At 45.6% G+C, this 25,471-nt stretch overlaps 1 protein-coding gene across 3 annotated transcripts in view; it reads right to left on the minus strand.

Moving 5' to 3' along the window:
* ABLIM1 (actin binding LIM protein 1) overlaps window positions 1–25,471 on the minus strand; it is a 327,977-nt gene that overhangs the window by 166,115 nt on the left and 136,391 nt on the right. The window contains exon 1 of one of the 3 annotated variants that reach the window (XM_032607410.1): window positions 17,277–17,390. The exons of 1 other annotated variant lie outside the window; for it this stretch is intronic. In XM_032607410.1, the coding sequence (XP_032463301.1) occupies window positions 17,277–17,292 (16 nt within the window). In that variant the 5' untranslated portion in view covers window positions 17,293–17,390. Of the gene's footprint in view, window positions 1–17,276; window positions 17,391–25,471 lie in introns of those variants that run through there. One more of the 3 variants, XM_032607414.1, reaches the window with a different exon arrangement.

Genomic DNA, 25,471 nt, shown 5'->3' on the forward strand with positions numbered 1-25,471 from the left:
TATTTACACCACGGAAATCGGCAAACTTTACAAATCAGGGCTTTGCCTTGTGCCCGCTCCCAGAGATGGTTGTGACACGTTTACTAGCACACCACCGTGCCCGAGGTCACCTGCTGGTGAAAAGCAACATGAGGCTTTTAATTCAGGTGGTAGTAAATTTCAAAACCAAGACTTTGAACCCTTTCTGAAGTGGCCCTCCCACTCGCACTCTGTGAATAAACACGCACAGTCACCTTCCCCTGGGTCTCTCCAGCGTCCGCAGGCCTATGGGGAAGATGAAAGCAAAGGACTTGAGTTCACAGTACCCAACGTGCAGAATCAGACATGATCTTACAAACGCTGGAACTACACTTTAGGTATTTAGGCTCCTTTCAGAACTTCAGTTCTGGCTTGTTCAACCTTTCTGTATGACATAACTCTGCCCCGTGTTACCTTTGCAAGAAAAGGCAAGCACACATCATCTATACTTGTCACCTTGCCAGGTATTTTCCTCGTCATCCGGGCGACAGAGAGCCTGACCCTGGGTGGTTCGATCATTCTCTCATTTAACTTCAGGGCTTCATCTGCTGGAGTGGGGGAAAAGAGGTTATTTCCTAAAGTTTAGCAAAGTTCAGACTTAGTGAAGTCTATCACTGGAAAAGAAAAAATATGTTTGAAGTTCAACACGCGACCGGTGGGGGAAGAGGACAGAGACGTTACATAAATGTCTCCATTAAAACTCCTAAATGCAACCTTCTAACGCTTGGGAAATAACTTCTTAGCAACAAGAGTCAACAAATACTGACCACATTAAGAGCTGCTGTGTGTCCTGTGTTGTTCCAGGCCCTATGGGGAACTCTGGAGACAGACCTCCCGTGCCCTACCCAGTTCTGTGCACAGCACACAGGAGGCTCTCCCTGAGGAGGTGGTCAGCGCTGAGAGAAAACCACTTGGGAGCTGTCCTGGGAGGTTTACGACTGTAGGAGAGGCACAGACGATATGCTAGGACTTCTGCATGGAGAAGCATGCAGTAGGTTGGGACGAATAGCTGGAGAAAGTTCCAGGGAGGAAGGAGTGGGATTTGAGACCATGGTATGGGCAGAATGTAAATGGTGACAAGGGGAGGATAGTTCAGGGAGCAGGGACAGCGTGAGCCAGGGCCTGGAGGTGGGAGAGCTACGGTTAGTCGGGCAGCCCTCTGACCCAGAGGCTTCGTGGGCAAGAGCAACGGAAGGCGAAAGCGGCAGAGTTTCTCCCATGACATTTGTGTAAGTCCCAGATCCTGCCGTCAAAGAGTTTACACTTTTACGGGGTAGGTTAGATGGAAGGAGGTGGAGGAAAGGATAAACAGACAGATAAGGAGATAGAGAGAGACGAGGAGAGAGAGAGAGAGAGAAAGGGAGAGAAGGAATATGAATGGGAATAAAAGGTAGAGAGTAAATCATGTACTGAAGTAAAAGTGTAAAATGAGGAGAGAGAAACCAAAAAAATTTTCAAGAAGGAAGCATCCTTCCAGCTGGGTCTTTAAGGCAGGGTAGGAGGGCAGGATTTAAATGAGTAGGAAGGAAGAGGAAGGCATCTTAGCTGATGGAGGGGTGGGACGGGGTATATCTGGGGACCGTCAGGACACCTGGTTTGGCGGAAGCACACAGTCCGCAAAGGGCAACTTGGAATAGAAGACAGTGAACAAAGTTTGACCTGCGCATCCTTGAAGGACAAGCTAAGGAACAGACTCTAAAGGTTCCTTCTCTCCCCCAGGTGGAGGTCTTGAGATGAGTGATATAATCAGAGTATCGTTGGCCGATTTCTTAGGAGCTGAGTTAGGACTGGTTTTCAGCTCACAGTGCAGGCAAATGGGGAGCCACGCACGATGACATGATGGCTTTCAGCGAGGGGTCCCCTCCAGCGTGAGATGGTCACAGTCCTGATTCTGGTCAGCCAGGCCTGGTGCGAATCCGGGCTCCACTCCTCTCAGCTCTGTGATCATGGAACAAGTTACTTTTCTTCCCTAAGCCTCAATTTCCTCTTCTGTAAAATGGGGATAAAACCTATTCTGACACTTACAAGGATAAATGTATGTAAGGTGCTCAGCACTTTTCCTGACAGATAATGAGTGTTCACCAAATGGAAGCCATGATGGTTCCCATGGTGTTTCAGTGTGGGGATACGGTGAACTGTAGTTTAAGGTCCTTGATCATAAATAAATGACCATGTGCTCCGCCTGAAACACAAATACGTTGAATTTCCAGCTCTGCTGTCTTCTGTGACTTTTAGCAATGGACACCTACTCTTCTGCTGGGTAACACCCAGTGCATGTTCAGTGCACCCAATGAATCTTACAGTTTTCGGTGTCATCATTTTGTTTTATCAGCATATAGTTCCCACATCCTAAAATTTACCCATTTAAAGTGTACAATTCAATGTTTTTAGGTATATTCACAGAATTGTGTGACCATCACCACAAGCAGTAATTCTGGTATTTTTTATGTTTTTATCACCCCCAAAAGAGACCCCATACCCATTAGCAGTCACGCCCCCATCCCTCTCCTGCTCAGCCCTGGGCAACCACTAATCTATTTTCTGTCTCTATTGATTTTAAGTAGCAGGTTTGACTAGTGTCCGTTAGTCTCAGCTTCTCAGCATCCACAGAGCCATCAGAAGGAACAACTGAATACACACACACGGGGATTTCCCTGTACACACCTCACACCTTACTAATGCATGGAATCCTCCCCACTAAGGTATATGTTTGTTTTTCATCAACACATCCCAACCTGACAGGTGTCCTCATTATCACTTCATTTCTGCTGCCCTCGTGAAAAAGAGCCCATCAGAAGAAAAAAAAAAAAACTGGATGAGACACCATCAGACCCAGTTCACGTCTCATGTGGGAGGTTTCACAAACACAACTTGCCTAGAGGTATGCCAACACTGGAGATTTGCCAGAAAATTAGAAACAAGAGGATATGCCTCTGAGTAATTGGTCCCTCAACAAGTAGGGTGCTAGGAGGGGTTTAGGGGACAGTTGGGAAGAATGCACAGGGTCTGTCTTCAAACAGTGTGGGCTTTTGACTCATGTTCAATCCCTTTGCTACAGAGCAACCAGAATGATCTTTTAAGGGCATTATTTGAACAGATCATACCACCAACTAAGGCCTCTAAGTAGCTTCTGCCACATTATCCAAGGCACCCTATGGTAGCCCACGGAGCCCGCCCACCTCCCTGGTCTGTTCTCATGTCCTCTCCACGTCGCTCCCAAGCTCCAGTTCCTGATGCTTCAAGATCTCCACATGCGGGCTTCCCTGGTGGCGCAGTGGTTGAGAATCTGCCTGCTAATGCAGGGGACACGGGTTCGGGCCCTGGTCTGGGAGGATCCCACATGCCTCGGAGCAACTAGGCCCGTGAGCCACAACTACTGAGCCTGTGCGTCTGGAGCCTGTGCTCCGCAACAAGAGAGGCTGCGATAGTGAGAGGCCCGCACACCGCGATGAAGAGTGGCCCCCGCTCGCCACAGCTAGAGAAAGCCCTCGCACAGAAACGAAGACCCATCACAGCAAAAATAAATAAATTAATTAATAAACTCCTAACCCCAACATCTCCTTTAAAAAAAAAAAAAAAAAGATCTCCACATGCCCCTTCCCTTCCAGAAGGCTCATCCCTCTGGTATTTGCAAGGCTGGCTCCTCCTCTTCTGGTCTCATCCTGAAGCACCTCTCACATCAACCCTCTGAGAGCTCCCCCGGGACCACCCAAGTCAACTCGGTTTCCCTGCTTCCCTGCTACCCGCACCTCTGTTTACTTGCTTTATACTTACCACAATCTAAACATTCTGTTTCCTTCTTTTCTGTCTTCTTTACTACAAGGTTACTACCACTGTATTCCCAGGGTCTAGCACAGTTCCTGGCACAAGGTCTATGCTCTGTAGATGTATGTTCAGCGTGTTCATTCACTTAACACTAGCCTGATTTTCTGTCTCTTTTCCATAGTAACAGCCTTTGGGTGAAATCGAAAGTTGGTTAAATGCCTTGGCGTCACCAATCGGATGTATCAATTAGGTAATTTTGATGATGTCAATAAACTCAACTAATGACATAATGACTAAGACTTGCTTAAATTTCTGACTCAGAAAAAAATCCAAAAGCTGAAGGGATGAGCTTACTGGTGGACCAGTTTCAAATCAACTCTGGCTAAGCTTCTCTCTGAATGAGAACCGCACAAAGGAGTACCAGTTCCAGTCGAACTGACCTGGGGCCAGGAGCAGAGGTGGCACCAGAGCCTTGGAAAATGGAAACGCAGTGTTCCCAGAGCAGGACCTCACATGATGATGGGGAGGAAGCCAGCAGGGGCTGCTGCACCGTGGGTGGACAGTTTCCTCGTCAAGAATCCTGGGCACACCTGGTTTCCAGCCTCAAACATTTTAAAACAACAATTCTTATAAGGTCCACATGTCCCTGCACCAAATCATTATCAGCCATCTCATTTCATTCCACAGCAGAAAGATGAACTGGTACCATCAGCTTGCTTGCCCAGGGGATGTGGGCTTCAAGAACTCAGCCAGTAGAGCTCCTTGATGACGTTCTATCACAGGACAGTCGTAGGAACGACTGGCCACAGGAAGCCACTCGCGTGGTCCCGGAGCAGGGCGGCACGACAAAAGTTTCCAAGGTCTTGCTCTGCTTGAGGTGAACTGGGAAGACACTGGCCAGCAGAAATGGGTGGCTCCTTAACTCACCTGTCTAGCTCTGCTTACCTGCCCGGGTGCTGAGACTAATCTGATCACTGAACTCCATCCCAATGAAAACGTTGTCCCGCCAATTTTACTCAGTCCAGAGGTACAGTGATAACAACAGCTGCAAAAGCAAACAATTACTGAGCTCTTGCTAGGTTATTTTAAATGCCTTAGAGTACTGATTCAACCCTCACAAGAACCCTATGAAGTTGGTACAACTGATATCCTTATTTTCTGATGAGGAAACCGAGGCACAGGCGGGGTTAAGTGACTTGCCTGAGGTCACACAATTAGTAACAGTGGAGCTGGGATTTTAACCCAGGCAGTCTGGCTGCAGAGCTCCCGCTCATAAATGCTACTCGTTGCCAGGCAAACCTATAACATCCCGAAGGCTTCGGGGATAATCATACAAAGTTACCAAGGTAAGTGGAACAATTGCACCACGAGGGACAAATGAGAAAGAGATGAACACATACAGGGAAGGGTTTCACACGTTCAGGCTCTGGACCTGTCTCTCCTGAAAATCCCAGCCGAAGGCAGTTTGACTGCCTCTCCATCCAGCTACAGATTTAATTATTCTCACCGCCTATATTTTCGTTTTATTATCTCTGCAAGGGATCTTGGGTCATTCCCTCTGGCTCTAGCTTGTGCACCTACCCTGCTATTTAAATAAACTTTAGAGATCAACAGACGTTTGAGCAACGTTTCTGAGCTTTTTATACAAGTTATGTCATTGAAATGAATCCTGACAATAAAGATATGAAGAGGGTAGTATGGGTTTTCTCCCATATGTTTTAATTTTTATCAAAGTTTAAGAAACTAAAAAGGCTTATATGCATAAAAACCACATATACTGGGCTTCCCTGGTGGCGCAGTGGTTGAGAGTCCGCCTGCCGATGCAGGGCACATGGGTTCGTGCCCCGGTCCAGGAAGATCCCACATGCCGCGGAGCGGCTGGGCCTGTGAGCTGTGGCCGCTGAGCCTGCGCGTCCGGAGCCTGTGCTCCACAGCGGGAGAGGCCACAACACCGAGAGGCCCGCGTACCGCAAAAAACAAAAACAAAAACAAAAACACACATATTGGGCTTCCCTGGTGGCCCAGTGGTTGAGAGTCCGCCTGCCGATGTGGGGGACACGGGTTCGTGCCCCGGTCCGGAAAGATCCCACGTGCCGCGGAGCGGCTGGGCCCGTGAGCCATGGCCGCTGAGCCTGCGCGTCCGGAGCCTGTGCTCCGCAATGGGAGAGGCCACAACAGTGAGAGGCCCGCGTACCGCAAAAAAAACAAAAAAACAAAAATACACACATATTTATAAGGCACGATGGCAACTGCCTGCCTCTCCGCCCTCACTGCTCTGTGCTCACCATAAGCAGATGCGTTCAACTTCTGGTGTTTTTCCTGATCTTCATCGCTCTGTTTCTTAGTCTTAAGAAATTCTTACTGCTACTCTTATTGCTACATTCTCATACCAACTCAGTCACTACTTATTAACATCTTGTTCTTACTAATATGGCTAAACCACATTTTCAATTAACTGTGGTCAGCGCTTACACTTTGAGAATGTAATTATCGTTCGATTAGAACCTGCAGTGCAATCTGTGAATACAGCCCCTTTCTTGTAAACTTTCTTTTTTCTCCCAGATGTCATCATTTCCTTTTCTCCCACTAGCCTGGTTTCTGATGAACAATCCATCATGTTTATTTTTTTTAATGGTTTTTGGTGTAGATCTAACCAATAATTCTTTCCAGCGCTCAAACTTACCAGATAACTTATCAAACCTCCACACCCGGAGAGAAAAGTGGGTGTTCTCAGTGCTATTTTCACTGAAGAAAAAATCAAATCTCACACAGGTGAAGAGCTTGGCTCTACGTCCTCTAGAGACATGATTCATCGGATAGCAACCCCAGCATTCACTCCCTGGCAGCACTGCCTCTGGGGAAAGAAGATGTGCGGGCTGTGGCTGCACAACTCCAGAGGGGGCCGCTCCCCCGCACGAGAATGAGAACGGGGCCCTGGAGGGAGGTGACACACAGATCCTGTAAAGAAAGGGAGGCTTCCCACCTCATCTTCAAATACTGTTCCTCATGGTCTTGCACTGCACTGGTTCCCCACCCCCGGTAGTATCGTATGGGACACTCTCTGTCCTTGTAGGTTGCCGCTCTCTGTCTGGCCTTGTTTGTTTGATTCACGTTTAGCACCTGGCTTCTCTGCCTACCTATTAAGCAAAGCCACCACATCAGTGCCACCTCACCGTGGTCCCTGGGCTCTCATGTTAAGCACGGCCTTTCCCTAGGGGTCTCTCCATAACTGCCGCACCTGCCAACGGCAAGAAGCCACTCTGGTGCTCTTGTTTCCTAGTCCAAGCTCTTTTTGAGTCCTGTTGCATCTTGCAGGAGTGCCTCCAACTCAAGATAGGAGTGATGGCAGACACACCCAGGACCCAAAGAAAGGTTATGCTTTTCCTGCTGCACGGGAGGCTTGCTATGACAACTCACCTCTCAGACATTCCAAGGGAGGGGTGAACTCTCTCCAAAGCCCCTACGTTACAATATTTCTTGAAATACTCTGATATGTCAAAACTGAATGCTATATAGCACATGGTGCCCAACCAAAGGAGGTGAAGAGCTGTTGCACTGATGATGGGTGACGTGGTACCTGACAGACTGCCCAAGCCCTGAACTTGTTCTACTCTCCCTGGTTGTGATGCAAAAACAAAGGGACCAGGCGAGCAGAGAGGTGATGTGGAATCATACGGGGAAATTCTTCTAAATGAAAAAGTCGTTCCAGAAATATCAGGCTTAGATGCTAATGAGGCCTGAATGGGGGTTTCCTTTGGGCTTTCTGCTGAAATTCAACCATGTAGCATTTTACACTGAATTTAACAGCTGGGTCAGTCCTTAATTGACCCAAAAGATGACAAGCACCCCAAAAGAGGACACCAAATTCTGGCCAACTTCTGTTTAGGATAAAATGATCACTAAAAGATTCCAAAATTATTCTATCAAAACTTTTCCAGTTGCAAGTGAAGAAATCCAACTTAACCAAAATGACCAAAATGCACTATTGTAAGTGTCCAGGATAGAAACATGGTTGCCCAAGAAAGTACCTTGCTCTGTTTCCATCCAATAAAACTTTAGTTAGTGGAGATGTTCTAAACCAATGGTTTTCAAACTTCAGGTCTTGACCCATGAAACAGGATATCAGTTCAATGGATCATGACCAGCTTAGTTAAAAAAAATAGGAGAGGCTAGAAAAGAGCAGAGAGTAAAGGTTAAGGATTGCTTCATGTGACTTTTTCTGTAGCTATTTATATGCATAAGTGCACAAGTCTTGAGTCTTGATGTGTCAAAATGGATTTCTTACTGTGGGTAGGTTTGGTGAGCGCTGTGTTAAGCCCCAGACCACAATCGGAAGGCCCTTTGGCTGAGTCCTGCCCACAGACATGTTTTGTTTGGCCTACACAAAGATTTTTTTGAAGAGAAAGTTGAATCATTTGCCAACATTTAAGCATCTGGAGATTTTACATAAAAACCCCTATTTCTAGTCACTCTTGGAAATTGGAAGGCCTGGCCATGTGGCCTACATGCCTCCATTCCTAGTTTCGTGGGAACCAGGATAGAGCAACAGAGTGGCTTTTTGCTGTAGAGGGGTCCCTGCTGTCCAGTTTGTCCTAATCTCCATTCATTTGGGTCACCTGCCTGATTCTTGGAGGCATCTGTATGTACAGCCTTTGGTTCTAACCATCCTCAACTCAACCTGACCTGCAAAGCCCTCCATTTACCCTTCCTCACGTTCACTGCAGTCATGTGACCAATAGTAGTTCCTGCCAAACTCAGCTGGCTGCGTTTCCTGCATTGCTTCTGTTTTGCCAGTTGGAAACCTTTCTCCCATTTCCCCTTTATCTACTTGTTGCACTCCTGTTCAACCTTCAAAGCCTTGCTTGCCATGACCTCCCAGGAGAGTTAGTCACTCCCTGCACTGCAGCCCCGTATTACTTTGAGTTCTCTGCTGCACACATTTCACATTATATCATAATCATTTCTGTGTTTATGTTCCTTGCTAGAATGTGAGTGCTTTCAGGTCAAGAACTACATTTTATTTGTTTCTATACCTAGACTGCTCATCTCTTATTAGGTTCTGAATAAACATTTAAACAAGGATAACCACCTCCTGCACCCATATGCATCCTTCATCCGTTCAACATTCACTGAGCACTTACTATGGAGCAGACACTGTATACTGAGTACGAATTGAATTAAACACCATCCCTAACAGGAAGAAATTAACAGAACCCTTCAAGGTCAATCTTAAATGCTTCCTTTTCTGTAAAGCCTTTGTGATTCATTTGAAACACTAACTCTTCCTTCCTTTGAACCCCAAGAGAATACCATTTATACCCCTTCTGATCACCTTATGTTGCCTCTCTTTTCAATCAGCACCCCTCCCCACACTGGCTAATTCATTAACCTACTGAAGGTAGGACCTTTTCAGTGTATCAGGTTACCCCCGATATGCCTTGTGGACAGTAGACCTCAATAAACTTGTGATGCGCTCAAGAAGCCCGTTGCTATAGTTCATTGCTTCAGGCTGGGCTCTTCACACATGGCAGGACTGGCAGTGTCTTCCAGGTGAGCAGGTACAGCACCACTGAACCCAGTCCAGCAGATACCATTCCCACTGAGATGGGTGGTCCTCGACAGCTGTCCAGACAGGGCTCCCACGAGTGGCACACAGCAATCCAGCAGACACTCATCTAGCTCCACGTGTCACTTAGGGGACCCTCCACAGACCTGGGAACCCGCAGCTCCTGCCATTTTTCTGAGGGGTACTCAGCCCTCTCTCTCATTTCCCATCAGATACTCCACAGTGAAATAACCGTGCTACCTTTTTCTACCATTCTCTGTGTCTTAATTTTTCTTGTTTCTCCCTGCACAATGTTTCAAACAGCATTGTGAATACAGACTGTTGAACAATCAATGTTGTTGAATGACAAGACAGAATCCAGACATCTAGAATACAGACCGATATAGTGGAGGTGGGTGAAATGCTCCAGGTTTTAATACTATGTTTTAGCTCCTCAGAGACTATCCTGGCTCCTTTGAAACTATCTTTTACAAAGGATTCCAAAAAGGTGTATGAACCCCAGTAAAAATGTTCACCTAACCCTTCTAGAATTAGGAATGATGGTTACAGAATGGCACTCCTGTGTCATGACTCCCTGCCTTCCCCAAGTCAAGCTGAACGCCAACTCACTCCCAGGGAAAGGCACCTTGTAACTTCCTCCCATGCCCACTCTCTGCCCATCCAGTGTCATATACTGACAGCAGTCTCCTGGCCACTCAGATCTCCCAGAAGGTCTTTTTTTAAATGAACTATAGCTTTATTCTACGATGCAGGAGAGTCAGAGTGAGAACAATGCTCTTGGCCTTCTCTTTGCTGTCTGTGTTATAAGCAAGATAGGTTAGCAAAAGAGAATGGAGAGGCTACTTACATAAAAGTTCTCACTTCTCTGCCTGGAAGGCTGATCACTTTACCCGCAGAAACCAGGGATTACCTAGACAGTGTCAGAGTATGATCCCCGGACCACAAGCGTCAACATCACCTGGGACTTGCTAGAAATGCAAAACCCCAGGCCCTTCCTCAGACTTACTGAATCAGAACTCTGGGAGCAGGGCCTAGAAATCTCTGTTCTTACAAGCCTTCCAGGTGGTTCTCATGCCTGCTAACAGTTGAGAACCACTGCCCTAGATAGTAATTTCCCTGGAAGTCTTAAGAAAACCAGCATCTTCACAGTTAAGTCCAAGTATTCAAATAAGTCAGCCTATTGGATTGCCGTGGGACACAGAAACTCAACCCTGGGGCCCCTCAGGGCACAACGGACCATAATAGCATTAATCATGTCAGTGTGAACACAAATACAACGTTTCAGAGAAAAGAGGTCATGCATAGAAATATTCACCCTCCCCACTGTTAACGAAATTTGCCCTTGAATACACAGCTCCTGCCAGTTTGGGATAAACATACCTCTCGGTATGAGTCACCATCACACCAACACACAATGAAATAGGAAGCTGGGCTGGTTTCTACTGTGGTGTGCCCAGATCAGGCTCAACCACAATGGGAAGAAATCCTGCACCACTCACCCATCACTGAACCTTCTGAAAGGTCCTCTGACTCTCTAATGCTGGCCCAGGAAAATACTCAGCATTTCGGCTTTGGCATACAAGATGCAAACACTACGAGGGCCCTCCTGCTTGCCTCCCAGGACCTGTGAATATGATGATGACGCAGAAGAGCCCCCTCCTCACAGAGAATCGGTGCACAAGATTTTGCTCTTGGTAGGGTGAGTCTCACTGAGGATGTCTTTTCTGCAGGACTTTGGAAAGTCAAGTTCTTGTTCTTTAAAAAAGGGTTTGTCCTAAATGCCCATCGACAGATGAATGGATAAAGAAGACCACCCATCTCAGTGGCCCGACCAGCTGAGATGTTCTCAAGAGAGGGTAAATTTAAGTCAATGTGTTCCTTCTCTCAGAGTTCTTTCCACATTCAGCCTTAAGTCTAACTGTGGAAACAAAGTCTTTTTTTTTCTCTCTGGATAAACATTTTTAGACGTCAGTGAGTAGGTGGCAGAGGGCAGGGATTTGTTGTGATTTTTTTTGTTTTTTAATGTGAAGTTCTTTCCCTTAGCGTTAGAAATCCCATCACCCAGACAGCCCTTCAGTTGTGAAGAAAACCGGAGCAGAGCCGTACTTCCTAGTGAGAGTAGTACTATTTTGTTTATAAAACAGTAAGAGAAATTCACACTTGGTTTTTTTTTCCTCTCGAGTGGAATATGATGACAAAACTGGATCTCCTCTCCCTCCAAAGACTCAAAGTTCACAACTGAGTTGTGTGCATAAGTCACAGATCAAGACAATGTATTCTGAAGCTTATAGCATCGTGGTGTCTCCTTAAATCAATAGCTTCCCTTTATACCTTACTTAGGAAATATCCCTGTTATTGGTGTCCCTTGAAAAACTTGGGGCTTTTCAAGTTAAGGAAATATGAAGAACCTAGACAATTCTAGGCACAGGTAGGGGTCAGGTATGAAGCATCAACCTGGGAAGCAGGGTTGGAAAACTGAATCTAGGAGAAGCTATTTTATACCAACAGGGGGCCTGGAAGGCAACTTGGATGGATAATGAATTATTATACTGCAGAGAACGATCTGTTCTCAGACTTCCCCAAGGATGGAACAGAAATGGGTTTTGATTACATTACACACGCCTGAGTGGGTAGTGTCTGTGTGGGTGTGGGTTTTGGAAGGAGTGGGATGGGGGGGAAGAACAGATACCATTAGAGGCAACAACACGTGGCAACTCTAAAGGTTGTTTGATAAGACAATATATGAAGTCAACAACTCCTTAGGGAGAGACAGACACTCTTCCTTAAGTCATACAGGTGATGATTAAATTGTTGTATAATTTCTCTGGTGTTTACTTAAGTGTTCAGAGTAACTCTAGAAGAACATACAGAAGGGGTGGGCCTTTGTAAAGCACTGTTAGGAAGCAGAACTTGAGTTAGGTCTTGGGCAGATACAGAAAAGGAGACTATATATATTTCTTACCAGGACAGGAGGGGCAGAATGACCCAGGATGGAGAAGGAAGATACCGCCATGATTATTCAAATAGGAAAAGTGTGGGGGGAGGTACCATAAGTACAATGAGCACAGATTCTGGAGGCAGATAGGCCTGGGTAGAAAATCAGCTCTTCTACTTTCTCGCTAAGTGATCTCTGGCGAGTTTCTAAACTCCTGTGAGCCCCCTCTTCCTCATCTATTCAAGGGGAGGAGTACCACTGACCTTGATGGTTTCAAAGATTAGAGACAATGTACGTAAGGCTTTCAACACAAAGCCTGCCAGTTCGTATATTTTCAATAACTGGCAGATTTAATAGTAACATTAAAAACAAAAACAGGGCTTCCCTGGTGGCGCAGTGGTTGAGAGTCTGCCTGCCGATGCAGGGGACGCGGGTTCGTGCCCCGGTCTGGGAAGATCCCACATGCCGCGGAGCGGCTGGGCCCGTGAGCCATGGCCGCTGAGCCTGCGCGTCCGGAGTCTGTGTTCCGCAACAGGGAGAGGCCACAACAGTGAGAGGCCCGCGTACCGCAAAAAAAAAAAAAAACAAAAAAAAACAAAAACAGAACCTAGTGGCAGGACAGGAATAAAGATGCAGACGTTGAGAACCGACTTGAGGACACAGGGAGGGTAGGGGAGGCTGGGACGAAGTGAGAGAGTGGCATGGACATATATACACTACCAAATGTAAAATAGATAGCTAGTGGGGAGCAGCCGCATCGCACAGGGAGATCAGCTCGGTGCTTTGTGACCACCTAGAGGGGTGGGATAGGGAAGGTGGGAGGGTGGGAGAGGCAAGAGGGAAGAGATATGGGAACATATGTATATGTATAGCTGATTCACTTTGTTATAAAGCAGAAACTAACACACCATTGTAAAGCACTTATACTCCAATAAAGACGTAAGTAAACAAAGAAAGACATAAAAGCACACACAAAAAAACAAGATTGTCTTAGATAGCGGTGGGGAGGAGGTAATTTCAGGACTTGGGGAGAATCCTCAATGATTAACAGGAAGCCTTGAACTTTACCTTGTCACTCATTTAGGTTTCTGAGCTGGAAATATGATGACTTCAGCATCGTAAGAGGATTACTTTGGTGCCAGTCTGTAGGACACATCTGAGACTCAGTACACCGCTGTTCTCAGAAGTTGCTAAGAAACAAGACTGCTCCGTGTGTGTGTGTGTGTTTGTGTGTGTGTGTCTCATATACCTGAATGTCAGGTGGAGGGTGAACGTCTCTCCACTGAGGGTGAACTACAATGAGTTTCACTGGGTCCTGCTCGACCTTAAAAGCAAGTTGGGGGACTTCCCTGGTGGCGCAGTGGTTAAGAATCTGCCTGCCAACACAGGGGACACGGGTTCGATCCCTGATCCGGGAAGATGCCACATGCCGTGGAGCAACTAAGCCCGTGCGCCACAACTACTGAGCCCACGTGCCACAACTACTGAAGCCCATGCGCCTAGAGCCCGTGCTCCACAACAAGAGAAGACACCACAATGAGAAGCCTGCGCACCGCAATGAAGAAAAAGTAGCCCCCGCTCGCCGCAACTAGAGAAAGCCCACATGCAGCAATGAAGACCCAACGCGGCCAAAATAAATAAATTTATTAAAAAAATAAATAAAAGCAAGTTGGGTCATCTAACAGTGACAGAAAACTTCTGAGAAACAAAATAAACAAAAAATGATTTGCTCAAATGTAGAGCTCTGTCCTTGATGTGACTCCCTTGCTGCTAAATTTTTATCCTCTTACATGATTTCCAAACCCCATAAGGCCCCCCTTATTGTTTAAATAAATGAGTGTTTACACAACGTAATCTCTAGTATTTGCTTATTCTTGTTTTCTCTAACAAAAAGGAATAATAAATCCCTTTTGTGTTCATTTTTAAAACTTGTACTAGAACACACATAAGCTAGACAATGACAGTTTTTAAATAAGTAGAGTGGGCTCTGGAGTTGAGGCTGATGGAAGTGTATTCAGAAAGACAGATACTGACTGATAAACCCACAAAATCTCTCCTGATTCTTTGTTATAGGACACAGCAAGGGTAAGACGCCGTTGAACGCGTCAGAGAAATAACCATTTCATCAAGATTCCCAGATCAATAAGTCTCTGCAACTGGAAATGGGTGGGCACCTGGTTAGGAGAAGAGAAGAGAAGAGAATGAGGGTCAAAGCATGTTGGTAAATGTCATTCCACACCTGTAGAGGTGTGATCTGCCAGCATGCTTTCTTTCCAGTCAGTGTCAATCCCAAGCCGAGAGATACTTGGAACCTTTACCTAGGAGAGAAAATGGTGGTGCAAATCAGTGTGAGCTAAACCATCTCTAAGTGGTGAGCAACAGGCAATCTATGTCACTCCTTCAGAGGGCTTCCCATGTTCCTCAGGATGGATGCTGCCGTGATCCAGGCTCGCTCAAGGCTGATTCGTGTCAGCTCCAGGAGAAAGGAAGAAGCTAGGCCTCTCTGGCAGCAAGAGAAAATGGAGAGGACTAGAAAGGTCTCAGAATCAAGAAGACACAGGTTCTGGATCCAGCTCTGACCACAGGCCAACCTGTTTCAACTGTGAGAATCTACGATGGGCAGGCACCAAGCTATGAACTGGAAGATTAAAGACAGAGACACAGGGCTGCTTCTGAGAGGCTCGCTGTCTAGTGACGGAGCCAACGGGTGTCCACACGCTGTAGTAAATGCAGACACTGAGCCATGTTCCGCTTCGACGGAACACAGGGCATGAGCGCTTGGTCCAATTACCCGCTGTGTGATTTTGAGCAATTTACCTACCCTTTCTGAAGCCCAGTTTTCTCACTCTAGGATGAATGTCTGGACTGCATGCTTTCCTGTGCCCTTCTCACTTTAAAAGCTATAATGAAATTCCTTTCTTCCCACGGAAGCGCTTGTGTACCCACCAAAAACCCTGCCTTCCCCTGCTGTTGGCTGAGGTCAATGCAATCAGGAAGCTGGGAGACAGAAGTGGAGACGGACACAGACCTCAAAATAAAAAAGGAACAGCCTTTAATCAGTGGCTAAGGGCTAAGATAATACTAGTATGTGACCTCTCGGTGCCCTGTCCAAAGTGTTCCAGTCAGAAAGTGGCTACTGACTTGTAAAGCAAATGTGAACCCAGGCAATCCGAGCTTTGGGAAGTCTGCAGTGACTTAAAAAGAGTTGCTATTCGGGGACCACTGATCTATAATACATTCACCACATACAGCAAGTCTGGAGCTTCCATGGACCCCCTGGGGGATGGAATCGGGAAGTGGCTTTTACAATCCCCTTTCCCATCACTCATAAATTACTCCTGTTGGGGAAACAAACTCAAATCCATTAGCAATAGAGATTAGAGCCAGGTTGTTTCTCTCCTCTGTGGGAGAGGTAAAAATGAAGAGACCTGACCTTGATTAAATGTCAACATATTTATCTGTTACTCTGAGCGTTCCTGGTATCACCCCAAAAAGAGGGGAAACATTATTAGAGGCACCTATATTCACACCAAATCATTTCACTCAATTATCCCTTAGTCCATGAAAAACCAAAGCAAAACAACGTGATTTATGAAAGATACACAGGAGCAGAATGGATAGAGCAGAAGCTGTCTCTCTTTGTCCTAAGGTGTGGTCTTAATACACTTAGCTGTCATGATCCTATTTCTCCATCCATCCATTAGCATAATAAACCTGAACTGAGTTTCCAGCAATAGGGATCAATTTGAGTTCAGCACATTCACCTAATATTTATTCCCTGTAGGGGCTTTACGAGAAAGAGATAAAGATAAATCACTGAAATGTTCAAGACAGCCCCCAAAGAGCAGACATCTGTGTTTATGGAGAAAAGTACGTCCACAGTCAGAAAATGTGGTAGAATAAATCCAAGCTTACCAAAAAAGCAAAATTAAACGGTGGTTACTCACACTATCAAATCATGTTGTAAAGGTCCCGAAGACATATTAAGGGAAAAAATCAAGTCACAGAAAATGATCAAAGAATGATCCTTTTAAAATACTATCTATCTATCTATCTCTCATCTATCTATCTTATTCCTGTCTAGGTCTAAAAGGATGCACAGTAACTATTAACAATTTTGCCTCAAGAGAGAAAGAGGAGTTGAGGTGTACAGGGTAGGGGCAAGGAGATTTCATCTTTCACTCTCTAGTCTCCTGTGACATTTCACTTTTCTTAACGTAAGACATATTTATATATTACGTGGATAATTAAAATCAAACACTTGTGCTCTTTTATATTTCCCAGATAAACAAATAATTTAAACTACAATTCAATTCTGAAAGATTTAACTTCCATTTCAGGACCACACCCAGTGCATAAATACTGCACACCTGTGCAGAGCATGATTGCCCTCTCCCTTTTTACCTTCTTCTTAAGACATAATCTGCCACCTTTGACATGTTAAGCACCCTTTAAGGTGTTTGGAGGAGTGATCAGGGATGCCTCTGAAATGACAGGTTATTAGAGTGGCACACCTGGAACCTTTAAGACAGCCCGCTTCGAACTTCCAGCCAGTCCAGCTAGGCCTGGGCAGATGCCCAAACAGCACAGACGTGGTAGAAGGGTCCTTTCATTACACATCTTCATTAATTTATTGATTTGGGTGGGGGGTAAGTGAGGAAGAATGGAGGCTAGGATGAGGGCAGGAAGGCAAGGCTCAAACACAACCAAAAATTCAAAATGCAATGTCAGGCAAAAGAGACGCACGCCCGGGAGCTCGGCTGTGCAAACACTCCAGAAATAGGATGTGCTTCTGACGACACGGTAGCTAAATGAAAGGTTCTTGATGAAGTAAGTCTCCCTTCTGTGGAAACCCAGACATCACAATACAGATTCTTACACCAGGAACATGTCTGCCCGGCTTTCCATTGATCATCCCCCATTAGGTGGCCGAGCCCTGAAGCACCAGTCCAACTTCTGCAACCATGCACAGTGATCGATATTTATAATTACCTTTCTCCTTCACCATGGCAACCAGGGCCTTTGGCGAGCACCGCCGAAGGAAACAGGAACAAAGTCTAGGAGTGGGAGCGCCCCTAGGCAGGCAGATCGGCTGCGGCAGAGGCAGCGAGGAAGAGCCGGGGCATCCACTTGCCAAGTCCGGGGCTTCTTTCTAAAATCCCGCCCCCCGTCTGGAAGGCCGAGCTCCGGTGCCCGCCCCAGCGATCGCAGCCGAGTGGTGGCCGCGCCCTGCTGCGGGGGGGGCGGGGGGGGGGCGCTGCCCTTCGGCCCCAGCCACTCACTACAGCTGCTGCTGTAACAAATGCAAAATTCCAGTGTCCTAATCTCTGGTCACTGACACCACGTAGCATTCCTCGTGCCGGGAAAACGGGCATCAAAATGCTCTGGAGCCCTGGCCCCCTCCCGGGGTCTGATAAATGATTGCCAGAAGAGGGGGGCCGAGGGGCAAGCCAGGGACTGTTCCAATAAGGAAAACTAGTCAATTGTTAGCTTATTAGTCTCCTATTACTGCTGCTGTCAATTCAGCTTCTTTCAGACCAACCGAATAGATAAAATTAGCCTTGACAGCTCACGCAGCTCAATATCAAAAAAACAAACAACCCAATCCAAAAATGGGCAGAACACCTAAACAGACATTTCTCCAAAGAAGATATACTGATTGCCAACAAACACATGAAAGGATGCTCAACATCACTAATCATTAGAGAAATATAAATCAAAACTACAATGAGGTATCACCTCCTGCTGGTCAGAATCGCCATCACCAAAAAATCTAGAAACCATAAATGCTGGAGAGGGTGTGGAGAAAAGGGAACACTCTTGCACTGTTGGTGGGAATGTAAATTGATACAGCCACTATGGAGAACAGTATGGAGAGTCCTTAAAAAACTAAAAATAGAACTGCCATGCGACCCAGCAATCCCACTACTGGGCATATACCCAGAGAAAACCATAATTCAAAAAGAGTCATGTACCACAATGTTCATTGCAGCTCTATTTACAATAGCCAGGACATGGAAGCAACGTAAGTGTCCATAGACAGATGAATGGATAAAGAAGATATGGCACATGCATACAATGGAATATTACTCAGCCATAAAAAGAAACGAAATTGAGTCATTTGTAGTGAGGTGGATGGACCTAGAGTCTGTCATACAGAGTGAAGTAAGTCAGAAAGAGAAAAACAAATACCATATGCTAACACATATATATGGAATCTAAAAAAAAAAAAAGGTTCTGGAGAACCTAGGGGCAGGACAGGAATAAAGACGCAGACGTAGAGAAGGGACTTGAGGACACGGGGAGGGGGAAGGGTAAGCTGGGATCAAGTGAGAGAGTGGCATGGACATATATACACTACCAAATGTAAAACAGATAGCTAGTGGGAAGCAGCTGCATAGCACAGGGAGATCAGCTCAGTGCTTTGTGACCACCTAGAGGGGTGGGATAGGGAGGGTGGGAGGGAGATGCAAGAGGGAGGAGATATGGGGATATATGTATTCATATAGCTGATTCACTTTGTTATACAGCAGAAACTAACACACCATTGTAAAGCAATTATACTCCAGTAAAGATGTTAAAAAAAAAAAAAGTGAAAGGGTAACCTTTCTATTTGTATTGTAGAAACTGCAATTTAAATCTATGCTAGTAAATATGTGTTAAATTCCTACCCCCCAAAATAAATAAATAAATAAAATTAGGCTTGGTAGAAAAATAATGCTAGTGGTGCCTTCAAGCTCATTTTCTTCAACTTTTAAGGTCCTGGAGGCTGAATTATAATGAAAAATGAATAATGACATTTAATTTGTGATTTGCCCTGCTGCTCCCCAACCCCTTTCCTGAAATGGGAGGAGCGGGGGACCGACCGGACAATGAGAGGGAGCCTGGGAAGAGGCTCTTTCAGGATTCCATTCCTCATCCAGGATCAAATTCAGGATCAAAGTAAAAATCTGAGTTATCCAGGTAGGATTCTGACTTCCCCCTTCTCCCTGCTTCTTTAGAGTTTTCTACACAAGCCCCTCTTGGGCTGTGTATATGTGAGGGAGGAACCCTCCCAGCCACAAAGTGAAGGGCAGTCACCCCTGCACCGCTCACCAGCCTAAGTCTGATCCGGCAGTGGCTTTTGATTTCTGACCCGCAGGAGCACACGCTGGTCTCACGGGAGCAGGTGACTTCCGGGGGGGCGGGTGGAGGCTGGGGTCACTAAGCCGACGCCCACCCCATTCCAGCACCTGTCTCCGAAATCCAGATTGTTTGCTTGCTCTCCCCACGACGTGGGAGAGATGTGATGAGCAAGAGACACAAAGGCAGATGCCGTGGCTCGGAGAGAGCAGCAGATGGACAAGCCGCCCTGCAGAACCAGAACGCACAGCCAGGATTCGACTTGTTTTACTGCAAATATTGTACCGTGTTGGGTCTAAGAGAGCTGGGGTAACAGAAAGGAATGAAGTCAATCAACGTGCCATCATCTTTGTTTATAGCTGAAATGACGTTGGGTGGGGCTGGTTTTCTGCCGGGTAACAGTGGCAGAGCTCAAGCAGCTGTGACATTCCTACATCTGTGATTCAGGGCTTTACTATTAATAGCCTGGGCATCTCTGCCTGTAAGAAAGGGCTAATAAGGCCCCTCCAACCCATGGGTCGTCATTTCTATGACACAAACTTCTCCCACGGTCCTCCCTGACCCCACTGCAGCCCCATAGGGTCATGTTTTTCCTAAGTCAGCAGCCAGCTGGAGTGTGAGCTCTATAGAGCCTTTAAGCGGCTTCTCTAACCTCCATTCATAAATAAGAGCCAAGCATGAGAGCAGCACTACCTCAGGTCGAGAGGGATGGGCACGGCTCAAGAGCAGGAGGGGACAAGCCCTTTCTATCCCCGAAAGTTCACGGCTAGCACTGCACGGTCTATTTCTCCCATCCCTAACACCCTCAGAGCCTGCAAGGAGATGCAGACAAGCAAAATTAAACTCAGAGAACTGGAATTAGTTCGGTGCTGTGAGCCTAGCAGGTGAATTTATTTTATTATATTTTTGCTGCATCAATAGATTGGCCCCTCACAGAGGCGCTCCCTCTCTCACCCTCTCTCTCTCCCTTCCCGCCCCACACCCCATGGAATGTGACACTAAAACACCATTGTGTTTCTAGTCCAAACCAAATCATACATAAATATTCTGGATACTGTAAATGCAATTAGTTCAATGTCTCTTTTATTCAGGGTGACCATTTTTAATCCTGAGATTTCAGTTTATTAACCAAACAGATTTATTACAGCTCTGAACCTACCTGTATACCTTTGTGGATAAACCGCACAGAAACCCTGGTTGAGGAAGGCTCACTGGCCGCTTTGGAGACTACGCCAGCAGAGTAACAGCTGGTGCCTGTTCATTTCCAGAGAAGCCTTTTCCAAAGGAAAATACTACATAGTGGTTCAGAGAGATTGCCCCCCTCCTGTGTTTTCCACGGAAAGAATTTTCCTGTACCACAGTCAAAGTGAATGAGTCACCAGCATTTAGCTGCTAAACAACAGTCATATAGCTGAAGTCCCCCCAACAGTCAGACACTTTACTTTAGGATGAAAGCATCCACTCTACACTTTTAAGATAACCAAAGAGGGTATTACTAAAGTTATTTTTGGAATGTGGCAGAGTAAGACCAAATTGTTTTTGTCTCCAGCCTCAGGGCCAAATAATTAAAAGTTTTGAGAACAGAAGCAAAGCATAGATATTTTCTACTTTACAGTTAGTTAAAGCTACGAGAAGTGCAGCAAAATAAATGAAGGAGAAAATAAAAAATGTACAGTTCATAAGAGCAGGACTTTTTACTGTTATTTCTAGAGAAGATTTCAAAAGAACTTATCTCAATCTCATTCCACTCAGATGAGATAAGACTTCATAATACAGACACCAAGCCATGGGTTCATTTGTTGTTTTATTCCCCCAAACTGACTCACTGCTGCCTTGTCATTCACTCACAAAATGAAGCCAGGGTTGTCCACAAGTGACCAAAGGACAGAAACCATTTTGTTGGAGAGAAAAGCTTTGTGAGCACACAGCCACTCTTGGCAAAAAATCAAGAGTACATCACTTCCAAAGAAGCCATGCCAATTAAGAGGGAAATGTGAAAACCAGAAAACAAGCAACCTGATGGAGTCCACGTCCTCACTGCTCTCTCCTACAGAGCCGTGGATTGCCTATGGCCTGTGCATCCACAGGGCAGGAATTTCAGGACCCCTCCATGGCCACCCATCCTTCAACACCTTTGGACTCATTGGCAGAAGAGTGCTCAAAATCCTCTCTAGCAGAATCCAGCTGAAGGAAAACTTGAGAATGAGTTTGTTATTTGCTTTCCATTTAACGTTTACATCTATCAACCTCACTGCAGATATTTATGGGGCATCTACGGTATGCCAAGTACTGGGCTGACAATACCAAAACAGGAAGAGAGAAATCACTGCTCTGGAGTTGCTTACCATCTAGTGGAGGAGATGCTCACACACAAAAACTCTCAACCCAGTTAGGAAGGTGGTAAGACAGAAGTGGGGGGACTTCCCTGGTGGTGCAGTGGTTAAGAATCCACCTGCCAATGCAGGGGACACGGGTTCGATCCCTGGTCTGGGAAGATCCCACATGCCATGGAGCAACTAAACCCATGCGCCACAACTACTGAGCCTGCGCTCTAGAGCCCACGAGCCACAACTACTGAGCCCACGTGCTGCAACTACTGAAGCGCCTAGAGCCCATGCTCCGCAACGAGAGAAGCCACCGCAGTGAGAAGCCCGCACACTGCAACAAAGAGTAGCCCCAGCTCGCCGCAACTAGAGAAAGTCCGCGCACAGCAATGAAGACCCGATGCAGCCAAAAAAAAAAAAAAAAAAAAGACAGAAGTGGGTGCACAGGGTGCAGAGCAGTACTGAGCCCAATCTGGGGAGTCAGGAGAGGCTTCTAGGAGGAGTAAAGAAGTAAGAGAGGGCTGACAAATGAAGAAAGGGGGAAAGATCATTCCATGGCCTCCCCTTGGGACGAGGTATCAAGCTAACTGTTCAAGGGGAATGGGGAGAAGTTCAAACTAAGGCCAGGGTGGCAGATCATGGAGGGCTCTGAATGCCACACTAAGGACGATGGACATTAGAAGTGATGTGATGAGAGTCTCAAACCTGAGCTACCTCTTTCTTTACCAATTAAGTTCAAAATACTTTGGGTGCATTTCAAAGTCTGCCATGATGTGTTTCCAATCATACTGCCTCCTTCCTCCAAATTGGATTGTGTTGGTGTGTGCATGTCCCGTGTTTAGCAGACATGCCCAGAAAGTGTCTATGTTTATTAGTGTACTTAAATATTTCCCTGAGAAATAGAATAAAATGACAGCCAGGCACATCCCGCACATAGCACTTTCAGTAGCACAAAGCGTTTAGGATTGGCTTATCCTCCTGTAGTAATGGCTTCATGTCCACAATGAGGCTGTGAGCTCCATGAAGGGAAGGAGGTTTTCATGCTTTGCTAGACTCCCAAGAGTGCAGCCTGCAGACCTCCAGGGATAAAAAAATACGAGGGATGCTTTAAATGCATACACCTGGTCCCATCCAAGGTCTGATGATTCAGATTTTCGGGGATGAGGCTGGAGCTGCACCAGCTCCTTAAGTGTTGAAGGACCACTGACTGGCCTAGCACATGGGCCTGCATCACAGGAAGTAAATGAACATGAAATTTACAAACACAGCTATAGCTCACGCTGCCACATCTAAAAAACAACCTCCATCTTCTCAGTTGGCTGAAATAACAATCATCCTGACATTCACTGCAATCTTCATGAAAATTTAATAGTAGTGATGATTCCAGAGTTTCCTACAGTCTGACACAAACTCCTAAATGTCTGATCTCTCTTGATCCCACTCTCATGTTTTCAACGAGAATTCTTAGGATTTTTTCCATGTGAATCTCACAGAATCAATGCCCAGCAAACTTCTTTTCCATGAGTTCTTCAAGTAGAATTATTTTACATTTGTATCCAAAACTTACCCGTGGTCCTTCTCAGAAGCCAGTTCTGAGTTTGGACCTAAACAACAGGTTGCAGCTTAGGAAAAATTACTAAGGTATATTTAAAGCTCTCTATAAATAATCCACTAAAGATATAAACTGCAGAGGGAGCACAAAACAAGCCTTTTTCCTGAAAGTGTACTGGAATCTATTACTGGAATTCAAAGGATCTTTTGATAGTACAGAGAGTTTCATGAATTTTAGCCTAATTTCAGGCACACGAGAAGTTCACACAAGAAGTACAGAAATACCTTTGAATTACTTGGGGAAAAAGGCTTTTTTTCCCCCCCTAACAATTTACTATTGGCTTTATCTTTTCCCCTAGTATTTTCTAGGTAGAAATACAGCTATTGGGAAAGAAAAACAGTCATTTCCTGTCATCTGGAGCTGTGATGCCTTTCCTAGCAACACCCCCTTCTTTCTGGTACTTAATGTCACCAGTGCTCTGAATTTTACTACACTGCAATGGAGGACTTATATGTCTAGTTTTGCAAAAGACTGTGGGCTCTCTGAGGGAAGGAATCACATGTGAATATCTGTATTCACATAGTGATAGGCACAAAGTAGGAATGTGATATTTGATGAATCCTAAGGAATAAATGTCACTGGCTTACCATAGTAAGTCAAAATGCTAAGTATTCATTTTTATATCAAAAAGGTTGATTTAAAAATCTTACTCAAGTAAATTAAAAGTAAATTCCGTCTCCTATATATAAATCAATTTAGTGGTTGCTTTAAAGTATTTGCCAAGATGCAAACCAATAATTCACCGTGGGGAGAAATGAGTTGAAAGGAACTTAACCAGGTAGCATCTTACAAAGTCTCCTTAATAACTAATCCTAAGTGCCACTTTTGTTGCCATTTACAGAGGGCTTATTATGTGTCAGCTACCATTCTACTCTCTTTATATTCATTTATCACCTCATTTAATCCTCCTAACAACTGGATAAGATAATGTTATTATCTTTACACTTGAGGGAAGAGGCTTGTCAGAATCCAAAGCCATGGGCCCTCCCTTTGCTTTGTTGGGTCTCTTGCTTTGTTGGGTCTTTTGCTTTGCTGGGTCTTCATTCCACAGAGGTCATGAAAGAGTCTCCCTTCCCCTGTTCCCAACTACACACACACACACACACACACACACACACACACACACACACATTTTTTGAGTCAAGATGCACTCAATGTACCTCAACTTCTTTGGTGTTTCCAGAAGACTTGACACAATGGAAATGATGTTCCATTTTGTCTTGTCTGTATAAAATGATCTTCTCTCCTGATACCTTATCCTTCATTGGCTCTTGGACGTCTTATGATAGGAACTGCCAGGTGAATCGCATCCCCTTGGCCTGTTGGGCTCATCCTTGGCTGGACAGGGGAAGACGGTTTGCCCAGATCCACATTCTCGAGTCTCTGAAGTTGCAATTCAATCATCTACCCTGTCTAATCATCCTCAAGGAATAGCATTCCTGTGGTCTACATAGAGAGACAACTAAAAACATTTTATGGGGGGTGGTCACAGAATTTTTGCAAAGTTGACAAAGCCTCCATTTGCCCCCTTCACTCTAATTAGGCCCTGGCACACTCCCAGAAAATAACCTCTTTCACATTCTCCTGAGACATTTCAGCCATCGTCTGAGGGACAGGCCGAATAAAGCATGCAAAGTGCATGGCCACTAGGGCATGTGCTGCCACAGGAAAAACAGCACTGTCACCCAACACACATCTCTGTGAGTTCCTCCAGCTCTCAGGACAAAGAGAGAAGGGACCATGCAACCAACCCTCTGGTTTGTGAAAAACTATAACTTGTATGAAAAAAAAAAAAAGGCATTAGCTTCACATTGAGATGAAAACTAAAGTCCTAAGGCAGACTTGTCCAAGGTTACACAATTACTTGGAAATGGCCAAAACCCCTGGGGTCTTACCTCCTACCTGTGGTTATTTTGTCATGCTAACTGGCCACACAGGAAACCTAATCAAACAGCCAGGATTTGAGTTCCAGCTCTGCCACAGGCTCAGGGACCTCGGACATGTTATTTTCTCTCTGGGTTTCAGCAGTCTCATCTGTGGACGGTAGTAACATGCTCCACTTGTGAGGTTGTGGTGAGGACAGGACTGGCTTCCTGGGCGAGCGACCTGGGAAGCTGTGTAGGAACCTG

Source organism: Phocoena sinus, chromosome 16, assembly GCF_008692025.1.
Source record: "Phocoena sinus isolate mPhoSin1 chromosome 16, mPhoSin1.pri, whole genome shotgun sequence".
In the NCBI taxonomy this organism is placed as follows: domain Eukaryota; kingdom Metazoa; phylum Chordata; class Mammalia; order Artiodactyla; family Phocoenidae; genus Phocoena; species Phocoena sinus.